The following is a 16,212-nucleotide window of genomic DNA, read 5'->3' as shown; positions in this document are numbered from 1 at the left end:
CTAGTACAATTAGAAGCTCACAGAACTCACAATGTAAATTCATGAACGTAGACATCCCGAAGAAGTTAAGAATGAAAAATAATCCACAGGAGACAAAATGAATAAACACCTTCAAAAATGCAAATAAACACACACAATAATTCATTACTTATATCTTCCAACTGCTCTCTCTGACTGAATGTAACTGAAAATGGAGAGACTGGCATTGTAAATCAGTGAGCAAGTCAGCAACCTGCAGACCCTGCCTGTGATCTGTGTGCATGCCAGTTTGAGTGCCGGCCGCTCTGACTGCAATTTGGTTTTCTGCAAGTTCAGCTGAGAAAGCAGTGAAGAGGGCCCACGTGCGAGGGACTCCACTGTCCATAAGAACTTCCTGGCTGCTACCTTCACCCTGGTCCAACCCCAGTGGTTGAGGCCCTTTGGCAACCCTAAGAAACAAATCTAGGCGCGAAGGGGAATATACTGCTGAGCAAATGTCACCTCATTCTCCAAGTTTAAAAAAGGGTTCCAAACAGGCATCAGGCATGGCCTTGAAAAAGGTCTACATAAGATAATTGCTCAAGACTTTGTCATAAATTCACTGTAACTGACCTTATACCTGAGTGTGATTTTTAAAAAAAATTTGATCTGTAAATTTGCACCATGCAAACCAAGCACTGGGCTGGCAGGCACCTCTCACCTGTCCTATTAAATGCACCACGGCACTGAGCTGTTCCTCCGTGTTCTCCGTGGCCACCCTCAGGCTGAGCGTGTGGAGCACCCGGCTGAGGATGTCGGCGTCCAGGGGCTGGTGCAACTGCTCTGCAAGCCCCCACACAGCCTGTGAATCTGCGTCCGACACCAGCGTGACATTGGCTACCCCATACACGTCGTGGACCCTGGCACCTCCTTGAGGCTCAGAAAGCACAATTTGAAAGCGCTTAGGGAATGGATTTAAAGACCCCATCTCTGGAGTCAGGGTGACATCCAACATGGTGCTTCTCTGGCCAGGCTCGAACACTAACGTGCCCTCGGTTTTCACAAAATCCTTCCCAGACACGGCAGGGGACAGGACGGTCCGACCGATGGTTTCAGCACTCCTCAGCTCCTGGTAGGTAGTGAAAGGACTCCATTTCAGTGACACTGCCAACTCTCTCCCCGCCCCCAAGTCAAACCCACACTTCATATACAAACTTCGTTTACTTTAACCAGATGGAAAACACCACATGTGGTTTTGTACTTTTTCATATCCCCAGGGTAAGTCAGACAGATGAATACACATGATACAGGGCCAAGGTTAGGAAAGACGAATGTGGAAGGACGGTGAGTGAACCACTGAGCTGCCTTGAGGGTGAAGCCCCAGGCCCTAAGCACAACGTTGAGTTCTGGCAGCAGCCTCAGAATGAGGAGTGCCAATTCTCTGCTTGCCTGGTTTGCTTGCAGCTGTAAGAGCAAACCACAGGGGTATGGGGAAGATACCCCAGGCTTACCCGAGTGCTGAAATTGACGGACATCCTGAGTCCCGTCCCACCATCTCGGGCCACCTGCAGGCTCATCAATGTGGCCTTCCTGTGAGCCACTGCCAGACGAGAGCCTACAGCAAAGTACACAGCACCCGGCTCAGCCCTCGGGGAGACTGTGATCTGGGCAAATCTGGCACTGTTGTTTATTTCTGCCCCAGCAGTCACTTCATACAGTTCCACAAAAAAGTGCATTTCAGCTCGAGATACCTGGCCAAAAAAAAAAAAAAAAAATAGGATTATTGCTAAGAAACTCCCATTTCCAGACACTTCTGATATTAAGAAATGGTATAATTCATATACATTATTACTGAAATAAATACACATTGAGAGATGACTCTTGGATAAATGCAATAGAAAATCCAAGCTAGATTAGCAGGGAACCTATTTTCCTTCACTTGTTTCCTAAAAACACATTAATTTTTCTGAATTATCTCCCAACTAGAAAATCCAGGTCTGCCTCTTTATGGAAGCAACGTTTTGTGTGGTGCAGTGGTGGTGTTAGTGGTGGTTTTAAGTTTTTAGCTAAGTACCAAGGAAATTCTTTGTGCAATTTCATACTTTGTATGTGTAGTAAGTTATACACATCATTGGGTAGCTGGTGTTGAAACTCATCCCTGTTGAAAAGATGAACTTATACAAGATCTTAACTATGCTATGGTATTTCATTGGACTGATGTACTTCCTTTATTTTCATAATGAAAGATCAGAGCCCGTTTCTGGGGTTTCAGTCCATTTCCTTTTTGCCTGATTTATCTTATGGTTCTTTAATAGCAAAATATCTAAGGCAACGAACTGCTTTGGAAGTGTTCTCTCCAACAAGAAAAAGCTCAGTGTTTAAGCATTTGCTGCAATTTTTGAAGAAGTATTTATTTGAAAGAATTGCAGAGAGGAACAGTGGCCAGGGGTTCTGATCTTGGCTCAGCCACTGACTGGGTTTATTCAATTCTTTATACTCTTGAAAACAAATCATGAATAAGTGGGGAGACAATAATTAGAGATAATATTGAGTGTAAAAATTTTCAAGTTGAGGATTGGGAGACTAACCCAAGGTGAGGGGACGTCACCATTAACCAGTGGTATAATTGTTTATGTGCTTGTTACATTACACTACCTTAACCCCTGTTCAACTAACATTGACAGTTGTAATTGAAATACGACTAAATATGCTCAGGTTCCATTCCTACTCATTCCAAATAACAACAAAGTCAGGTTCTCATGAAGGCCTTAGCTTTGCTAAGAACCTCTTATTCATTACCTCATTTTATCTGCCCAATAGTCATACTACTAACCATGTAAGCCTGGGAGGTTATGGAATACTATGCAACTTGTCACATGGCTAATAAGCAAAAGAACAAAGTTGTGAACCATATTCTGTTATCAGAGCCCAAATTCCTGAATGCTATACTGACTTCTCAAATAAGCTCAGTCTAATGAAGTTGTTCTCTTAATAAAAGATGAGGATAGCAATTCTTTGCTATAAAGTCTACAGAGAGCTGTGCTGTTGTGCTGATTCCTTCAAATAATTTCTCAAGTCCACAGTGGATCATGGTTGCAGAACCTCTCATTTATGCCATTGGGTATCAGTTTATCAGATGCAAAAATAAGAATTTCAAGCAATGGTACAACAAATCTGTTTAAAAATTTGCCTGAATACAGAATCTCAGCTCTATGGTTTGAAGATTACATCAGAAAGAGAAATAAGAATTAAGATTAAACACAAGATGCTAAAATGCAGTCAATATGGAAGATAACATGGAGATTGTTTATTCCTGAAAAAAATAGTTTTAGTGTATGACCAAGCAATTTCACTACCAGGAACATAACCAAATTAAATAAAATCTGCATGACAGTTACCTGTAACTCCATGTTTATAGCAACCCAAGTCACAATAGCCCAACAACTGATGACTAAAGACAATATGGTAGCTATATACTATGGACTACTAACTCAGCCATCAAAAGGAAATCTTACTGTTTGTGACAAAATGGTCCCAGCTTAAAACCATTATGCTTGGTGAAAAAAGTCACTTCCAAAAGGACAATTATCATGTTCTCCTGATCTGTGCCAACTCCGAGCACACACACACACACACAAACACACACAAAACATGTAATCTCTATAAGTCAAATTAGCATACTGGGAATTAATTGCTCTATACAGCAAAGGTCTGTATTGAGAATTTTCATTTTCATTTTTACTTTCATTACATATTATTTCTTCTATTTTATATGGCATTGTACCTTTATATAAAAACTTTGTTGGAAAGGCAATTTTACAGAGAAAAGGAGACAAAGATGTTACATCCTCCGAGTCACTTCTCAAATGACCACAACAGCTGGAGCTAAGCCAACGTGAAGGGAGCTTAGACCTTCTTCCAGGTCTTCCACACGGATACAGGGTCCCAAGGCTTAGGGCCATGTTTTGTTGCTTTCCCAAACCTTTTGGCAGGGAGTGGGATGAAAAATAGAGCAGCGAGGACATTAGGTGGTGCCCATATTTGATGCTGGCACTTGCAAGTGGAGGACTAGCAAACTGAGCCTTCATACTGACCCCATGATAGCTTTAGACTTAGATATTTAAGAAATTAATATTTTACTTGTTAAGATTATTTAACAATAATTAAGATTTTAATTAGGATTTTAAATTAAGATTTAGAACTTAGGCTGGTTACTGCAAAGTGAGAATTTGGAAGAAAAAAAGGAGGAAAGAAGGAAAAACTCATACTTCTAAATGTGTATTGCGAATAATGTGAAATCTACTCATTTTACATAAAAAATAAATGCATATTACATTCTGACACCAATTTTAAGTGTATTTTATTTTTGTAGTTACATGTTTGCCCAGGGAGGTTTCCCACAAGGGACAGTTGGACCTGAAGGAAGCTTAGTAAAGGGAAGAATCCAGCCAGGAGGAACATGAGCGTATTTGTCAAGTTTCAGGATGCAGCCAGCTCTCTACAGTCCATTGCAACGAGGCTTCAACAACACAAGACGGATGCAGAGAAGCTCCACAGAAACATGTTGTCTCAGTAACCTGCCTTTAAAAATCGCTAATTATAAGAAAATAAAGTTGGGTATCAAAAATGCTGTACCTCGTGGTATCTTACCTTCTCTGGCTTGCGTTCGATGGTGATAAAGCATTGTGTTTGCCTCGCGGTGCAGGTCGTGGTCCCAGATACAGACACAAGTTCATCCATCAGGTTGACCCCATCTTTCTGCAGCACAACGGCTGTTTTGTTGAGCGAGACTCGCCACAAGACCCTGACATCTTCAAAGGCCCTGTGAACACAGCAAGCCCTCCAAGTGTACTCAGTGCCGTCCCTTGTGTCCAACAGCAGCGCATCATCACTGTGCCTCACCATGTCTTAACATCCACATCCAGGCCTTGCTTTACCACCGACATTTCAAGGGCCTGCTTCTCTTCATTGCAAGTAGGAAAAGCAAGGCTTGGGTTTTGTGCAGTATTGTTTGATGATGTTCAGTGTTATGATTCCACTAACTACTCTATCAAAAACATGAAAACAAAAATTCTAGGGAAAAACCCCGGCTTCAAGGAAACACTCCTCAAACTTCGCACAGGACTTCCTAAAAGGGAAATGTTACTGTTAAGAATGGCTGTTACTATGAACATACAGGGTGAATAGGGGCCTACATTTTCAAAGAATATTTGGCTACAAAATAGGAACTCCAGCATATGCAGGTACATAAGTGATGAGCCTTCAAAATATATTCACATCTAGTACCAAAGTGTGGTAGGAACTGGGGACTCTGCATACTATGCTGAGTCCAGCCATTGTGTTTAGGGAACGATCAGTGTTCTAAATATGAAGAAACAATCTGTCACAGGACCTGTGAGTAGCACTTTATGGTATACAAAGTATTCATGGTCGCCCTAGTGAACATGACCCACTTGCATTAAGTTGCAGATACCACAGATTAACAAGGAAAGCATGTGAACAAGATATCAAATTCCCGGCCTCTACTGCACCCAGTATGAATTAAACTAGGTATCATACAGACACGCAAGATATCAGACATTGCACACACACACCCCCCTACCTGTCTGGCTGCCTGGAAACGGTGAGACGCAGTCTCCCCGCATCAATTCCTTCAGCCAGTTCCAGTCCACTCTGAGATTCCTCACTGAGTCCTATGATGCCGTTGTGAAGATCACTTCCTGAGAAGATAAATGGAGGGTTCCAGTATGTTTAAGAACAGGAAAAAAAATATCTTCAACATTTCAGGAATCTTGTCAGTGAGAGTGAGAAATTTGCAAGTGAGTGGGAGGATCAACATTTCTTAAAGATCTTTCCTAAAAATAGGTTTAAAATGATAGCCTCAAGATGGCTCACGGTTTGAGAACAGAAAGCCAGAAGGCAACATCAGCCCCTGCTCTTTCCCACGCACCCCTACCCCTCATCCCCCTCTCTGCTGGGATCCCGGTCTACAGCTAGCACCACACACGTCACACCTGTTTTTCTGCTGAAAGTCAGCCAAGTCCCAGAGAAGCCAGGTTCTATCAGAACAGCAATGGTCACTGCTCTATCTCTGCACTGAAGACCCAACTACCATGTGACATCTACTGAATAAATGAACTCTGTTCTACTGTTTTATTTTCCTACAAGTAGGTTGATGTAAAGACTTATGTTTCATCTTCAGGCATTTGCACCAGAACAAACTAGAACCATAGAGAAACACGCATTCATCTGTGATCATCAAATCTTCCTTTAGGCAATGCCTAAAGGATAGCATTAAACATATTAAACGATAGTGTTAAACATTTATTCATCAACTGACTTCAAAGCCCAGTGAGCACACAGGTTAGAGTGTGTCAGTTCCCGTCATTTTCTACTTCACAGTGGCTCAAGTTTGTAAAGTGATCCTAGAAGCCATGTCAGTCAAGCAATCTCCCTGAGAATCCATCTGTGTACCCCCAAAAGCTGACTCTGGCAGTTTCAAGGAGATAGAACTCAGAAGAGACCAAGTCAGGCTAGGGAAATAATAAAACCATGCAACTGCCCTGGTGTTGGGAGAGCTAGCAGTGACCAGCACCTTGTCTGCTTCCGAGCTGTAAAGTGTCACACACACACAAGCACAGGATGCAGGACAGCCGCCCGAGGATCTCCTGTGTGTGTGGCCTCAAACTGCCGATCCTCAGCCTCACTAATGAGCCACTGGCCACGCTTCTCAACCTGGCTCAGAACCTGACATACACTTCCTCTCCTAGGCAGAACTTGCTTTGCTGTTCCTCCTGAAAGTTTGCAAGCTTCTCACAAGGAGAACCTTCGTTTTCTTTTCCAAGGCAATAGTTATCAAAGCCCTAATCAAAATACTTACCTTGTCACCACTACAGTAATTTCTAAAGACCATTCCAGACTTCTAAGGAACCAAAGATCAAAGACTAAACTGTCTTCCCTGATTTATTTTGAAAAGAATCATGTGAATGGGCCTGGTGCTATTGTCAGGTAAAGCACATAACGTGACATTAGCAATTAAGTATGCTGAGGAGCTGGCCATGTGATGTTTGGCCTGATGGAGGGATGGTTGAACACCAGCGTTATCTTACAGTGCTCCACTGAGGGGTCAGTTTTGGACCTGATGTACCGGCAGGCACTAGTGTGCCTTTCTGCTGATAAAGTATGAAAACACAGGCATTCCAGTTGGCACCCAGGTATTCTTCAGGGTCCTCAGAGTCTCTCCTGCCTCCCCTGGCCCTGCCCAGGAACTCAAGATCCTCCTACGACCCAGTAGTAACTGATGGTGTGCTTCTAGATAGACATCATCGTCACCAGTCTACATGATAGCAAAAGTGATGGCAAGTATTTTGAACTGTCTTAATTCTTTTTGCTTTAGTTTTGTCTGAGTTATTTCAAAATTCTTGCTTGCCCTGTAGTTGAGAAACCAATTTCTTCATTTGATCTAGCTTTCAATTGCATTTCTTTATCTCATGAAGTTTTCTTCTCCAAAATGTGTTTCATTCTCTAGTAATTTCTGGCTCTTTAGTGAACAGCTCATTTATGTCACTGTTATTTTCCCCATTTCTTTAAACTGTCTGAATCCCCTAGGATCATTAGTTTGAATTCTGTTTCCAGTGCTCAATACTTTCTTCAGTTGAGGATCTTTTATCTCTGAAGAAAGATTATGCCCTTCTGGAAGTACTAGCTTCCTTGCTGCTTTATGATTTAATTTTAGTAAAGTCATTAATAATTTGATAATAAATTAAAAATATTACTGCAAATTATGTCTGTCAGTCCTAGCCATACACATAACTGTTAAGAATATGTCTGTTGTAGAGCAGGGAAGGATGATACATATTTCTATCAAAGTTAGTTGAGAAGGCTGTAGGTGAAATTAAGTTAATGTAAATAAAATGCAGCTAATAACTTAGGGAATACAATTAGATTTTGTAACACTCGAACTGTAACAAGAGTAATAAATGCTATTACTTCTAATTGGTATATCATTGTGAGGGGACAGATGAGATGCCAGATAAGAAAGGAATTGGAAAACTACTACTGCAGTGTAAGTAAATGGCAAAATAAAACACTCCGTAAATCCTAAAAGTAGCTAAGACTCGTTAAACAACTTTCATGTAACACTTGACATGGATCAAGTTCTAGATCAAGCCTCAGTTACTGCATTTCTATTTTTTTAAGATTCGTTTTTGTTGGAAAGGCGGATAGAGGGAATGAGAGACAGAAAGATATTCCATCTGCTGGTTCATTCCCCATGTGGTCACAACAGCCAGAGCTGAGCCTATCTGAAGGCAGAAGTCAGGAGCTTCTCTAGGTTCTCCCATTTGAGTGCAGGGTCCCAAGGCTTTGGACCAACTCAGACTGCTTTCCCAGTCACAACCAGGGAGCTGGATGGGAAGTAGAGCAGCCACAACACAAACTGGCATCATTATGGTATCCTGGAACTTGAAAGGTGAGGATTTTAGCCACTGAGCCACTGTGCCAGGCCTTACTCCACTTCTGATCCAGCATCCTGCTACTCTGCCAAGGAAGCATTAGATGATTACTTTGGGTTCTTACCAACCATGCACGAGCTCAGATGGAGTTTCTGGCTCCCAGCCTATCTTGATCCAGCTATGACTGATGCAGGCATTTGGCAATGAACCAGCAGATAGAAGATTTCTCCCTTTCAATTTGTCATTCTGTCTTTTAAATTAAGATATATTGAATATGAATTCAGAGGCAGAGCACAAATTATCACCCAAATATCTTATTAGAATAAGATTTAAAACTTGAATTACATATATGGCCAATAAAATATCAGCCTCATTGAATCAAAGCAAAAACAGAAAAATGTCAGTCTTTCAAAACAAATGTCAAGGATTTTCTTCCAATGAAATCCTTGACTTCAGGATGGATTATTGAGGGTTGGTTAAATGCAGAATGAGATTAACACCAGACGAGTAATCAGGTATTTGTGTGACAATACTCTGGAGGAAGAACATAGTCTTGAATAATCTCCTTACATTTTGAAAACAGGTTTGCAGACAACATGACTTGTATCCTGGCCTCTCCATTCTAGGAAGACAATGCTTAGAGGACTGCTATGACAGACTAAGATAATTTACTCCCTTCAGATAAAATGACTGTATAACCTCTGCACCTCAAAAGTATGTTGCTGAGGTCAGGTGTACGGTAAGGTTAAGCTGCTGTCTGCAACAAAGCACCCCATATGGGAGTTGGTTTGAGTCCTGGCTGTTCCACTTCCGTTCCTGCTCCCTGCTAATAGAAGCACTGGGAGATGGCCCCACTGCTTGGGCCCCTTCCATGCACATGGGAGATCCAGGTGCAGATGGAGTTCCAGGCTTCTGATTTTGGCCTTGCCTAGCCCTGGTCTTTGTGTAATTAGTGGAATAAATGAGCAGATAGAATATCTTTGTGCACATCTCTCCCTCAATCAATAGCTCTGCCTTTCAAATAAACATTTAAGAAAGCAAAAGGACTCTGTCATCGCCATCACTTCAAACACACCTGTGATGATGATCACAGCAAATTCAGCAAAGCCAGCATCATCCTTCCCCTTTACAATCTGTGCTCCTCCTTGAGGGTCCGTGAGAAGCACAAAGAAGAACTCCTGCCCTTCAGGCTCATCATCATCCACAATTGGAATGGACACTTGATGCTCCCATTCTCCCTCTAGGAATGCCAGGACAAGAGTTTGTTCTGTAAAGTCTTGTTCTTCTACTGCCCACATTAGATGAGATATCAGAGAGAGATTGTGGGGAGGCATCAAGTTTGGTTCCTTCTCAGCACGTCTCCCACCAAGGGTTCTAACCGTCACACTGACATTGCCAGCAAACCCACCGGTCCTTCGGATCACAACTTCCACAGTGTTCCATGTGCCATTCTTCACCTCCTCCTCAACGTAAACAATGGGTGGTCCAAGGCTAAAGGTTCCCTGATTGGCAACATCAGCAGTCATGGTGGCCACATCAGGCCTCTCTGACGCAGTAGGTGTAGCATCAAGAGAGATAAGCTGCTCTGGGATGGCAGGTGCACCTGTTGCCTCAGTGACAGTGAGCATCTCTGTTACTAGTGGAAGGGTGGCCATCTTGTTTGTGTGAGGATGTGTAGTAGAATCCACTTGTACTGAAGTGAGACCAGTGTCAACTATCATGGTCACAGTAGTCGTAGGGAAAGAAACAGCTGTTCCTGCCAGGTCATCATCATCCAATATTGTGATCACTGCCACATGGAAGTATGGATGCAGGCGTGGGTCCCAGTCAGCACCAAACTTCTGTAATCCCCTGACTTCTACTGCAGTAAGATTAATGTAAAAAACTTCTTCTGTCTCAAGAAGCTGGTCGTTAAGAATAACGACTTCAAACTCCACCTCTGTCTGGAACTGCTGAAAAAGCAGTTCCCCTTTGGGAATAGGCTGAAAGTCTTCTAGAGCCTTGGCACTTCCTGCAGTTGTCTGGTAGGAAACTTGAATGAGATCACCACGGAACCCAAACAGTCTCTCTACATGTAATCTAACTGTCCGTGTTTCTTCTGACACAATGATGTTTCGGGAATGAGGAGCAAACTGGAAGATTCCCATGGGTTCAACTTCTGTCATAGTGAAACCTGGCCTGGAAAGAAATGACACCATGAGAACTAGCATAACACTGTAGAGTGTTTGCATTCACAAGTTCAAGGCACTACTCGAAGGCACCATGTTCTTTCAAGTCCCATTCAGCCCTAACTACTTACTAATACGTAAGGGCATAGACCACTTGTGAGGAGCAGAAGTAGCAGCAAGAGCAGGACCCAGCATGTCTAAGCTGAGTAAAGCATCCAGAGGCCTCCGATCTGCTTTCTGCATATCATCCCAGAGCCATACCCAGAGGACCTAGAACGTCAGGCTTTCCCTGTGACCAGGGCAGGGACCAGAACCTCCACATGACCCCTGATACCTGGTAGGCTTTCTTAGAAAACATTTACGGAATTTCTTCCCCCAAGATCCTTCTTCCCCCAGCAGCCAGTAATGGATTATTCTCACTCACACGTGGTTACAACTTTTCACATTAGTTGAGAGAGACAGCCATGGCTAAACAATCTATTCTTAGGTCTTTTCTGGTGGATTTCTGTGGTTAGTAGTTATGCTCAAAACTACAAATGGGGCCTAATTCTGGCCAGACACATTTTCTTTGGCTGCAATGTATTTCTTGCATGCGTCTGAATGCCTTAGGAATGAGCCTACATCACACTTTATTGTCAAGCACTTATCATTCAGCACCTGAAACAGTTAAGAGCTCAGACAGTGATCAGGGTGTCTGGCTACAAATCATGGCTCCAGCCTTTACTAACAGTGTGAAGCTGGGTCCATTATACAATCTATGACTCACTTCATGCACCTGTAAAATGAGACAAATTCTATCAGGGCCAGTGCTGTGGTTCAGTGAGTTCAACTGTGGCTTGCTATCCTGGCATCTCAGAAGAGCACAGGTTTGCGTCATGGCTGTTCTACTTCTGATCTAGTTTCCTGCTGATTCACTCAGAGCAGTAGAGGATTGCCCAAGTGGGGCCCTATACCCTCACAGGAGACTAAGAGGACATTCCTAGATTTGGACCAGCTCAGTTTCAGCTGTTGTGGTCATTTGAGTAGTGAACATGGGGGGCTGAAGACCTTTCTCTTTCTGTAACTCTGCCTTTCAAATAAATAAATCTTCAAAACAAGGAAAAATTCTATTATTTACTTCATAAAGTCATCAGCAAGGCTAAAGACTGAGCAGACCTTAAAATGTCTATGGTTTACGGGGCCCGGCACAATAGGGTAGTGGTTAAGGTCTTTGTCTTAAACATGCCAGGATCCCATATGAGTGCTGGTTCATATCCCAGCAGTCCCACTTCCCATCCAGCCCCATGCCTGTGGTCTGAGAAAGCAGTGGAGAACAGCCCAAAGCCTTGGGACTCCGCACCCATGTGGGAGACCTGAAAGAAGCTCCTGGTTCCTGGCTTCGGATTGGCTCAGCTCCAGCCATTGCATCTGCGTGGGGAGTGAATTATCAGATGGAAGATCTTCCTCTGTCTTTCCTCTTCTATCTATCCGCCTTTCCAATAAAAACAAATCAATCTTTTTTAAAAATGTCTATGGACACAGTGAAATAAAAGGTAAGTTGGTTTTGGTGCTCATTATTTGTAATCCATGCATAGCTTTCTGGTAGCACTCATTTCCATGAACCATATAGGCCATCTTGAAGCAATGCCTCTTACTCTTCAAAAACCGAGTTGTTATTGTTGTTGCCAAAGACACTTGCATTGGAAAAGGTATTGTCTGTTTTCTGAGCATTTTAAAATAGTGTCTAAACATTTTCTATCCCCAATAGATGCCTCCCTGAACACACACACACACACACCCCACACACACCCCACACAAAGCAACACATACTAGTTTCAGGCACATTTTTTTTTCTTACAAATAACCAAACTGAAAGAAAGATTAATAAATCCTCTCAAAGTTCCAAAGCCAGGAAGAGGCAGGGTATGGACCAAATCCCTGAGTCTGGCTCTCAGATCTGCCTTCTGCTACTTCCATCAAGCCCACATGAGGTAGGAGAAAAGTAAATTGTTTTTGCTGAGACATTATCTGCACACACAGTTTCCACATAGAGTCATTATGGGCAAGCAACACAACTAAATAAAAGTTGAATTAAACTTCAACAAGGCTCTAGTTGAAGCAGGTTACCTCATGAGCTAACTGCTATGTCCTTTATCACAGAGGGAAATCAACCTGACTCAAAAGATGGCACCTTTCAAACAGGTGTAATGCTGAGGTTCTAACCAAGGCTGCTGTGCCAAGCGTCAGCTTGGCATGTACTTCACATGTACACCGACTGTTAACCTAACAGTGGGTGGAGACTCCTCTCGACACGAGCCTCCTAAGGCATCACAGGCATGGAGTACCTCTTGTTATGAGTGAAAGTTGCAGCGACTTCAGCAGTGGAGCACTCAGTCTTACCGTAGTCGGGCTCCCCCCGGGGCACTGCTGCGCACTCCTGACAGGTGAATCACAAAGGCCTCTGGTCGTCCAGGGCTGGCAAAGGTCCTCAGAGACACCCCCTTCCTCTGCTCCCCGTGGGAAAAAGACACGCTGCCTGCAAGGACACAGCACAGGGACAGCAGCGGACAATCAGTTCTGAGGCAGGAATCTGACTCCTACAAATGCAGTGAAACTTTTTTTTCCAAAATTCAATGACAGCTCGCAACAGAAAGATGAATAGGAAGGGAGAGAGAAGGAACTCAACTTGTAGGATGCTCCCCAGAGTGGGCATACCTTGCTTCCTTCCCTATCCTCTGAGAGGCAGAAACAAAGACACAGAGTTCCCACCTTTATTCCCTCAACGACCAGCCTAGGCTGGAGCTGAGAACCAGAACACAATCTGAGCCTCTCATACTGCTCCGCTCCTACCACAGCCTCCCCAGGGAGTGCAGGAAGCTGGAGTCAGAAGCTGAACATGGGAATTGAACCCAGGCCCTGCAGGATGTGTAGCTTTACTACAAGTCCCAGTGCCCACCCCATACCCTGCTTCTAAAACCTAGTTGCTAATTCATTTATTCCTTTTTCCTCCTGGGCTCAATTAAAAAGCCCAGTAGTGAAAACAGAATGGTATTCAAGTTTTAAGATTTTTTTTATTGGAATGTCAGATTTCTAGAAATAAGGAGAGAGAGAGGGGGAAAGATCTTCCATCCACTGATTCTTTCCCCAAGTGGCCACAACGGCCAGAGCTAAGCCAATCCAAAGCCAGGAGCCAGAACTTCTTCCACGTCTCCCACACAGGTGCAGGGACCAATTGCTTTGGGCCATTGTCTATTGCCTTCTCAGGCCACAAACAGGGATCTGGATGGGAAGTGGAACAGTCAGGACAAACCGGCACCCATATTGGATCTAGGTGTGTGCAAAGCAAGGATTTAACCACTAGGTTACTGGACTGGGCCCAATTCAGCAAGTTTTAATAAAGATTTAGTATTGGGTTGTTACTTGAATCCTGTGCCACCAGCCCCATATTTTCAGAAATGTATATTGAAGTTGTTTGGGCCGAAATACTATAATGTATATATTTTACTTTTAATTACATCAGAAAAATGTAAATGTGAACTGAAACAACCACTGAATGCAGTGATTTTACGTTAGTTATATTTCACTTTTCATTATTTTGAAGTTACTATAAAAACTTGAAAAAGTAAACCCATTTGAAGATACAGACTTATTTGGGGCACTCGGGTTATTTTACCTTAAGGTACCACAAAACAATGATGAGTTTTGCAGATGAATTCCACACATAAGCACAAGTCACGCAGATCCTCACAAAGGACAATAGTTCTGCACAAATATTTTCATACCAAGTGGTTAAGAACACAAAATTAAGACAAAACTATATGGAACTGTGCCTGTCACTCAAAGTGACATGAGGGGTGGGGAGTAAAAACTGTGCCTATCACTCAATGTGACAGCTGCGGTGGTCCCATTGAGATCTCCATAGAACTCAGCCCACGTGCAGAACTTGCTGGATTTATACCTGAGAAGAAATGGCACTTGCCTGGTGACCAGCGGGACGGTGAGAAAAAAGCAAACGGAGCTGCGCAGTTGGGAGGCCACATGAATTCAGATTGTTCTAGACACAATAGAGGCCACACCACCTGACACAATTCCCCGGCCATAGAGAGTTCACAGCATGGATCTGCCTGCCTAAGGACTGCAGTGATGGTTAGGCCCAAGTGTGTGGTCCCCCATCCCTCATAGTGCGACAGTCCTGGATGAAGTTCCTGGTTCCAGCCCGGCCCAGCCCTGTTCTCAGCTGTCGTGATGTGGAGAACCAGGCATGCGTCAGCACATGGAAGTGCACTCTCCCTCCCCTTCTCTCTAACTTTACCTTTGCAACACATACATACTTTAAACAGACAGGCAGAAACTCTGCAGATTTTAATTATTGTCTTCAAAACAAACTTATCTTTGAATTCCATTTCTGATCCCCATGCTGAATTTCATGTTTAAAACACATGGCTTTGGCTTGGTGTCCAGAGTAAGGGTGATCCAAGAAAACTCGTGGCTGATTACACGTCTTCTATATTCCAATCTTAGAAAAATGACAACTCACCAAGCACCGGGGTCATGTTGCCAACAACAGTAAGCTCTGGGATTTCCACTCCAGCAGCAAACCCCGTGGTCCAGGCAACAGACAGGGGGCCATACGTGCCTCTTCTGCAAATCACGACTCGGCTCGTGCCAGCAGCGATGTCTGTCAGGCGGAAGGCCGAGGACTCAAACCCAACCTGTGGACACATAGGTGCAGTACATCTTTCCTCTCTAAAATGTTTTTGTGAAGGACAAGTTCAGTGTCAACTTTGCCTTGTTTACCCAGTGAATTTCCTAGTCCAACACAATTAAATGTTTAAATGTTAGACATTTCAAAGTGTCAGTATAGGTACAAAACTTACAAATTCTACTTCATAATTTATAGTTTATAATTTTCAGCCAAGTATTATTCTTTGAATAAAACATAAGACAAATGCTATTACTGTTAAACAAAATTTGCTGTTAGATTTTCGCATTAAGATTTCATTTTTATTGGAAAGTCAGATTTACAGAGAAGGAGAGACAGAAGATCTCCCATCCACTAGTTCACTACCCAAGCAGCCACAACTGCCAGAGCTGAGCCAATCTAAAGCCAGGAGCTTCTTCCAGGTCTCCCACGTGTGTGCAGAGTCCCGAGGGTTTAAGCCATTTTCTACTGCTTTCCCAGGCCACAGGCAGGGAGCTGGATGGGAAGTAGAACAACTGGGATGTACACTGGTGCCCATATGGGATCCTGCTGCATGCAAGGTGAGGACACACTAGGCTATTGCACATTGGGCCCTTAACACAGCACTTCAATAAAACTTATCAATGTGTCCTCTCAGAACCTGATCTATCTAGAACTGAAATTTGACTTCTATAATAAACTTCATTTATAAAATGAACATGTAAAATTATATATTCTATTAAGGTTATTCTCAGTTTTGATTCACTTTGACTTGTTTTATGAGGATCAGAAAGTTTCATTTTTTTACATCACCATTTTTTTAACAGGCATTCAGTAACATTTCGTTTCAAAGGCAGTCTTCTAAGAGAAGTGATTCATAGATGCTGTGACCTCTTGTCAGTGATTAAGAAATCAGCATCCGAGAGTCACTGCGAGCTGGACAAGTCAGTCTGTTTGGGTCCCAATACATATA

The 16,212-nt window shown here is 43.1% G+C and overlaps 1 protein-coding gene across 1 annotated transcript in view; it reads right to left on the bottom strand.

Annotated features, from left to right (window-relative positions):
• The window catches only part of ADGRV1 (adhesion G protein-coupled receptor V1), a 387,995-nt gene that overhangs the window by 244,827 nt on the left and 126,956 nt on the right, over nucleotides 1-16,212 (bottom strand). The window contains exons 72-78 of the mRNA XM_058656191.1: nucleotides 15,096-15,270; nucleotides 12,959-13,094; nucleotides 9,487-10,589; nucleotides 5,561-5,678; nucleotides 4,609-4,780; nucleotides 1,470-1,709; nucleotides 680-1,087 (exon numbers count right to left, since the gene is read on the bottom strand). Of these exons, the coding sequence (XP_058512174.1) occupies nucleotides 680-1,087; nucleotides 1,470-1,709; nucleotides 4,609-4,780; nucleotides 5,561-5,678; nucleotides 9,487-10,589; nucleotides 12,959-13,094; nucleotides 15,096-15,270 (2,352 nt within the window). The remainder of the gene's footprint in view (nucleotides 1-679; nucleotides 1,088-1,469; nucleotides 1,710-4,608; nucleotides 4,781-5,560; nucleotides 5,679-9,486; nucleotides 10,590-12,958; nucleotides 13,095-15,095; nucleotides 15,271-16,212) is intronic.

Source organism: Ochotona princeps, chromosome 28, assembly GCF_030435755.1.
Source record: "Ochotona princeps isolate mOchPri1 chromosome 28, mOchPri1.hap1, whole genome shotgun sequence".
Taxonomy (NCBI): Eukaryota; Metazoa; Chordata; class Mammalia; order Lagomorpha; family Ochotonidae; genus Ochotona; species Ochotona princeps.
Note: the sequence above shows the minus strand (reverse complement) of the source record. Positions and strands in the feature narration are given on the sequence as shown.